Source organism: Nematolebias whitei, chromosome 15 (assembly GCF_014905685.2).
Source record: "Nematolebias whitei isolate Nwh7 chromosome 15, NemWhi1, whole genome shotgun sequence".
Taxonomy (NCBI): Eukaryota; Metazoa; Chordata; class Actinopteri; order Cyprinodontiformes; family Rivulidae; genus Nematolebias; species Nematolebias whitei.
This window is the reverse complement of record NC_056512.1, coordinates 16021002-16028332: the sequence shown is the minus strand read 5'-3', so window position 1 is coordinate 16028332 and position 7331 is coordinate 16021002. Positions and strand designations below refer to the sequence as shown.

The following is a 7331-nucleotide window of genomic DNA, read 5'->3' as shown; positions in this document are numbered from 1 at the left end:
TACCACCACCGGTTTTAGAAACAAGTTATTTTATAATAATTGTTTGGTTTGAACCACAAACTAATGGACGCGTGGTTGTGTTGTTAAGCTAGCTTAGCAACATGAGGCTAATGCCGCCTCCGAGTATTGATGTTATTTCAAAGAAACACTTCCACCGTCTGTGAGATGCTTTAAAGCACAATATTTAAGTACTGATAACGTTAAAATGGTTTGATACAGACTCATCGGCCGTTTCTTGTTTACATATTTTCATAGGCACCCCCTGTCACGTGACTCGTAGCTTCTGCTCGCTCTGATCTCTGGAGAGGAGAGAACGATCAAACTGGTCCAGTTTTATGACCTGGTCAAACAACAGCTGGCCTCATGAAGGAAACTGACTTTCTAAGATAAACTAGTGCAAAGAAAAGATCAGGATATAAACAAGGCAACATGAAGACAAATAACAACCAAATGGTGCAAAACAGGAAAGTTAAGATGAAAGAAGTTATCTTCTTTATTCGTCATATGCAGGTCAACACAAGGTCAACAGTGCAATGAAATGTTCAGGATGAGAAGAACCGATTCGACTCGCTAAAAACAAATATTAAACATGCAATAAGGGTACAAAATAAAGTATCAACAAGTGAAAATGAAATATAATGTTAACAAGGTCCTAAAGAAAAATGGTTAACATCAACATGGTAGAATATAACGGTGCAAGTAGGATGAATTGGTATAAATATTTCACAGGTACTAATATTAGCTTAAATGCACATGGTATATGCTGCACATAATTAACATAATAAAATACACAGGTTTTTTGACGGGTAGTGAGTAAGATTGAATTATGATGGCAAGGTAGAAACATACATGTACAGCCACATCTCGCAGCAGCAGTAAACGTACAAGTTGTCACAGATGTGGCTTAGTGCAATATGTTATTGTCAATAGTTCAGTAATCTGACATAGTGCAATATGTTATTGTCAATTGTTCAGTAATCTGACAGCTTGTAGGTAATAACTGTCTTTTTGTGTGTGATGGGGGGCTCCTGTTCTGTCTGCTTGAGGGTAGTAGACAGAAAAGTCCGTCTACACCAGGGCTATTCAACTGGTGGCCCACGGGCCATTTCCGGCCTGCGGGTGACTTCAATCCGGCCCACCAGTGACTTCATAAAAGTAAAAATGGGGGGGGGGGGGATTCTGGTTTTGGGTTCTGTTTATTGCATTTATGATTTAATGCAATAAAATAAACAAATTTAAAAGGTAATAGATCAGTGTAAAACTTGGTTTATTTCCATAATTGGGGGCCGAGATGAGGTAGAGGCAGGGCAGCCAACCTGGGACCCGAAAGTCCCAGGTTCGATCCCCAATCACTGCACATCTCGTGGTGTCTCTGAGCAGCACACCCTATCCCCAATTGCTCCCCGGGCACCTTCATTAGCTGCCCAGGACCACCTGAGGGTGGATGGGTTAAATGCATAGAGACAGTTTATCCATTGTATTAGAACATACAGTGATGACAACACGTAACATTATAATGACTTTAATTGCTGCATGTCTGGCTGCTGGCTTTCAGAAACTGTGGCTCCCTCAGCGGTTTAGTTGAATGGCCCTGGTCTACACCGTACCATCCGTCTTATTTTCTGAGTTTAGCTTGTTGTGACTTATAATTACTAAAAAGTTTAGCAGTAAACTTAAAAACAGCATCCATCCATCCATTGTTGTTGTTACCTGCTTTAAATAACATTTTCTGCTAAATTAAAGTGTAAATACTAAGTGCTGAAAGACTAAATGAGAAGAAAAAAGAAAGCCAAAAGACGCAACACACTAACCAAAATGAGCAAAATGCTAGCTAAAATTTGAAAAAGCAAGGTAAAACAATGATGGCTAGAAGCTAAAATGATCTGTCTAGCTAAAATTAACAAATGACAAACTACAAGCTAAATGTAACAAAAGGCTAACTACATGTTTAATCTAACAAAATGCTAGCTAAAATCAAAATAGTAGGTCAAAGCTAAAAGTTGCAAAAACTAGCTTAAATTAGCAACAGTCAAGCCAAAAGTTGCTAGACTAGACTGAAGCTAAAAGTAGCTAAATTCTAACTGAAGCAAAAGGCTAGCTAAAAGTAGCAATGATAGCTAGAAGCTAAAGTTATCTAGCTAGATAAAAGTAGCAAAGGACAAACTAGCTAAATGTAGCAAAATAAGTAAATGTTGAATCTAACAAAATTGAAGCTGAAAGTAGAAAAATGCTAACTGAAGCAAAAAGCTATCTAAAAGCCAACATTTACAAACGTCTAGCTAAAAGTAGCAATGATAGCTAGAAGCTGAAATTATCTAGCTAGCTAAATTTAACAAAAGGCTAACTACACATTGAATCTAACAAAATGCTAGTTACAAGCAAAAGGATAGCTCAAAGCTAAAAGTTGCAAAAAGCTAGCTTAAAGTAGCAAAGGTCAAGACAAATGTAACTAGGCTAGATTGAAGCTAAATGCAAACGGCTAACAGAAGCAAAAGGCTAGTAGCTAAGAGCCAACAAACGTCTAGCTAAAAGTAGCAAAAGGCTAGCTACAAGATAAATACAGCAAAAGGCTAACTGCAAACTAGCGGAAGGAACTTTATGAATGCTGAATAAGCATTTTACACGACTGGGTCTGAAATCTTTGTAGATGTTTTTGATTCACATGATGGAAACTTCCACTTCTGAGGTTTCACTCGTGGCAGAGAGCAAACAGGGCGACGATCTGTAGCTCACAGGACTTCTGTTGCTGTGTCATGTGACGGTGCTGTTATTACACTGGAAACGCTACTTGGCTGTGAGTCTGTAAGGCGTAACGCTGGCGAGTTTCCTGTTCCTCCCCTGTTCGAGCGGTGAGAGTTGATCGACGGATTTAAAAAGGAAGTAGCTGCTTCTCCATCTCTGCTGCAGGAAGGGCTCAGTGCAGCGTGGGTGCCAAGGGATCCACTGCCTGAGTGTGGCGAGAGCAGCGGCCGAGACCCCAGAGACATGAACCATACCAAGGGTGGCTTGGTGATCTTCACTGCCAACTCTCACCCCTCGAGCCGCGAGCTGGGCAAGAGGATCTCTGAGTGAGTACACGAGGCACAGAGCGGAGTACACCGACATCTTACTGTGGGGTCTGCAAGGATGAGTTCAGTAACCAAACTAAGCACCTAAACATCACCAAGTCTCATAACATTAATATATGATTATAATGCTGTAAAATAATTTAAAGGCTTGGTGTTCCTGGAAGGAATGCATATTAAAATGTCTGTAAAACTGTCCTGAGTTGGAGCCATTGTTGTGTTGGATAACGTTAATTAGACGTTGTGCGTTGACTCCAACTGTTGGTGCTAAAGTTTTAAGCAGAAATCCTCACAGCACTTTGAATGTGTGTCTTGAATAACACACCGTTTGTTAGCACAATGACTACATACCTTACTGAACTACCTCCATGGTGGTGTTTTCTAAAGCCAGTTAATCAGTTGCAGAGTTGTATGATTACTAGTACTTTCTGAGGGTTTCGTTAAAATGTGCCCCGTGTTTTTGTTTAATAGATAATTTGGTTCAGACAAAAGAACAAACTCTGGGATTAATATTTCAGTCTCGGGGAATCATCAGTTTATTATTCTGGAATTCTTGTTTTACAGATCTTTTTACAGTGAAAACGTTAAACTAAATCAGCATTTGGATTATTAATCTCTTTTAGAGTCATTAGTTATTCTAAATGTTTGACTCTATATATATGTGGAAAAGTAAAAATAAAATTATTGGAATAATGCAATTCTACCTGAGCTATGGTTCTGAGATGAACTAAAGAGCTTAGTGAAGCTGTGACTAGGCCTGTCACAATAAACAATAAATCAATTAATCACATGATAAATTAAAATGATCAACCTCAGTTTCATTTATCAGCTTTATCGTTTCTTCGTGTCTCTTTCTACTGAAGACACTGGAAGACAAAAAGCTCAACTCCAGTGCTCCTCACTGACCCCTCCCTTTCTCTTTTCTCTCTTTAAAATCAGTTTTAACCATACAAAATCACATTTTTGGATCATTAAAAGCAGCTAAGCTTCAAGCTAAGCTAACATGCTGACCTCTGGGGAAAAAACCTTCAAAACTCACAGTTGAAACCCGTGCCTTCGTCTAAAAAGTTGTTTTTCTTTGCAAAAAGAAGCTGAGACCCATTTTTCTTAAAGAGACACGCTGCTCGCTCCCTCACTATCCATCCTTCAGTTCATACAGTCTTATACTGCCATCCGGTGGTCAAAAAAGGTACTAAAGTCAAAAATTAACCAACATTTCTTCTTAAATTTTCAAATTTCAAATGGTGTGCACGGGAGGACTTTAACAAGAATTTAACAAGATTACCACTTAAAAACTATTATTTGTTTGCTTGACATCATAGTAAAGGTGTGTCTCAGTTTAACTTTTCCTTAATAAATGCACTCTAATGGTCAATTCAGCTGCATTTTGCCTGGGCGGCGTTGTCCATCCTGCAGAGCCCTGAGCTCTCCAGTTTAAAAAACCAGAAGGTGTCTTCTTAAATCTGGGAAAGTTGATCAGAACATTCTAAGTTCATTATTTCATATAACAGCTGACGGCCTTTACTACAGTTAAATACTTGTAGTTTATCATATTCATACTGATTTTCATTCCGTTTGGCAGAAAAACAACTGATCTATACGTGGGTATAACCCAGTTTAGTCACTGGATCTGAGGGTGCATGCGACTTCTACACCACTTTTAAAGGAGGCAAACTCCACCCATCCAGCTGGCCACTTTATCAGCTGGGCTGCAAATGATGCGTAACCACTAAAGCTGAAATGTTTGTTGTTGAAAGTCTAAAGTTTTATTTATTTCTTTTGTCATTCTCTTCCTCAGGAGGCTTGGGGTGGAGCTTGGCAAAGTGCAGGTGTACCAGGAAGCTAATAAAGGTAAGGTGATATTTTTATTTTAATATAATGTTTGCTGACTTTAGGTTAATGTCTTGACAAATGTACTGAAAAATAAAAAATAGAAGCAGAGACCGTCAACAAAACACAAGTCAGTCACGTGTACTGTACAAACACTCGACTAATATGTTCTGCAAACCTAACTTTCAAACATTAAATAATCCCAGAAGATATTATAGTATAATTATACACGAGGTTCAAAAGTAGCCGGCAGCCGGTGAAAATCACCGTATAAAACCTTCATTCAGCGTATTTTGTCTGCTGCTTTTTGTTGATTGACCAAAATTTCCCTATCTGCCTAACAATGGAAAATGTTATTTTATTCACAATAAATGGTGATTTTCTTCCTCCCCGACTTTATCTTTGATCATTTTTGTCGATCCATGGGCGCAGCCGTCGTTGAGCACGCGAGCACCGTTGTTGTAACACCACCACTGACTGGACAAGAGGTCTCATTCATCTGTCCAGGCTTCTGATTGGTCGATGGTGGGGGCGTGGCATTGTGCCGTTTTCTAGGCTGTTCAGAATTCAAGATGGCGACTTCTCGTAACAACGGTAAGTAAAAGTTTTTACTTTTAATAGCAGTTCTGTATTATTTATATAACATTTAGCCATCTGTACACGTAGTACTTGCCTTTGTTTATAAGAGAACGTTAAAATACTGTTTGTATGCACGGAATAGCACGTAGCGCGCTTTGATTCTCATTGTTGTGACGTGGTCAGCGGTAGATGATACGAGGAATGTAACGTAAACGTTTCTTGTTTAAGTCGAACATTCATAACTGCTTGAAAATAACCAGAAATACTTTTTTATAACGCAACATTAAAAAGTATTCTGTGCTTCTTGATTTTATCTTGTTACGGCCTCGTTGGCTGATTAAAAAAAAATAAAAATTTAATTTCTGCCGTTCAAACTTTTTTGTTGGAATCACTTTGAAACAGCATTGAACATTGTTAACCTACAGCCAAACTAATCTCTTAAGACGTCCGTGACCAATGTGTGTAGAACTGTACACGGTCTGTGACTCATTGTGAAACACTGCCCTGTGTGATAAGTGTGTGTGTTCTTATTTTAGTCTACCTCAATATGGACATGAACATGTTGAGTCACTGAGGACAGTCCCTGTCCCAGGTCCTTTGTATCAGAGGAGAGACCTGAGGTTCTACCAGTGGAAAGATAACTAGTAGATCTCAGCTATTTTCACACCACAGCAGGTAAATTAGTAGTAACAACATCAGTCATACCCAAAACAATAGCAATAAAGTTATTAAAATACAGTAAATTAACTGTTGATTTTCTGTGGTTCAGACAAGTGAAATGACTGAGGACACAACGAGCAGCTCTTCACGCAGCATCCAGTCCCTCAATGGACCCAGGAGAGGGACAGATGTCCTCTACATCCAACACCCTTAAACACAGGAGGGTGGACGACGAGGTGACGGAGTTCCTGCGATGGTCTGAGGAGACACTGAGACAAGTGAAGTTTGATCAACGGGGTTCTAAGGCCTTACTGGCACAGCTGCTCTGCAAATGTAAATTTGTATTTGAGGTTTGGTTTTTGCACATTTGCACAACGTTGGTGTCATGTTTACAGAGCCAATGCAGTCCAGCACCAACACGTTAACATGTTGTGATGCTAACTTGTTTATATGTTTGGTTCTCTTAATTTTTTACTTTAATAAAATGTTATTCAAATTTTCATCACTGAGACTATTTTTTATGTTTTGTTCCGAGGTTTATTTAGTAGTTTTTTTGCACATCTGGTATACCTCTCCACTCAGGTGAGTGAATTCTATGAACCAAAAAAATGCCAAGACAATCTATTTCAAATCTCCAGTCAGTATGGTTTTATTCAAATGTATTTTACAAGATTACTTCTTTAGGTGTTCTGCCTTGGGAGATTGTTCCTTGTCTTGGTGAAGTGAATTCAATTCAGTTTATTTTTAGAGCAAGTCACAGCAGAAGTCGTCTCAGGGCACCGAACAGAAACATTCACATAGTCAATTAGTAAAGTTCTCTATCTAAGGAAGCCAGCAGATTGCATTGAATCCTCACTTGGTCACAGTCTCCCATCCTGAGCAAGCACAAAGGAGACAGTGGAAAGAAAAACTCCCTTTTTATCAGGAAGAAACCTCCATCAGAACCAGCCTCAGGACGAGCGGCCATCTGCTTCAACTGGCTGGGTTTGAGAGGACAGGAAGGAGAGACAGACACAGAATGGCAGGTCCAGGTGTATCCTTATTGGAAGACAAAAACATGTTAAGGATAGACATAATTACAAATATAAAGCAAGTAGAAATACAGTAGTCCCTTGTTTATCGCGGGAGATCTGTACCCTGAAGCCCTGCCATAAGTGAAAAACCGCGAAGTAGGAATAGTAGTACAAGGAGTAAGTA

At 39.2% G+C, this 7331-nt stretch overlaps 1 protein-coding gene across 1 annotated transcript in view; it reads left to right on the top strand.

Annotated features, from left to right (window-relative positions):
- The first annotated feature begins 2985 nt into the window (after positions 1 to 2985).
- Positions 2986 to 7331, top strand: part of LOC119421981 (phosphoribosyl pyrophosphate synthase-associated protein 2) — a 19014-nt gene continuing 14668 nt past the window's right edge. The window contains exons 1-2 of the mRNA XM_037689336.1: positions 2986 to 3068; positions 4864 to 4916. Of these exons, the coding sequence (XP_037545264.1) occupies positions 2986 to 3068; positions 4864 to 4916 (136 nt within the window). The remainder of the gene's footprint in view (positions 3069 to 4863; positions 4917 to 7331) is intronic.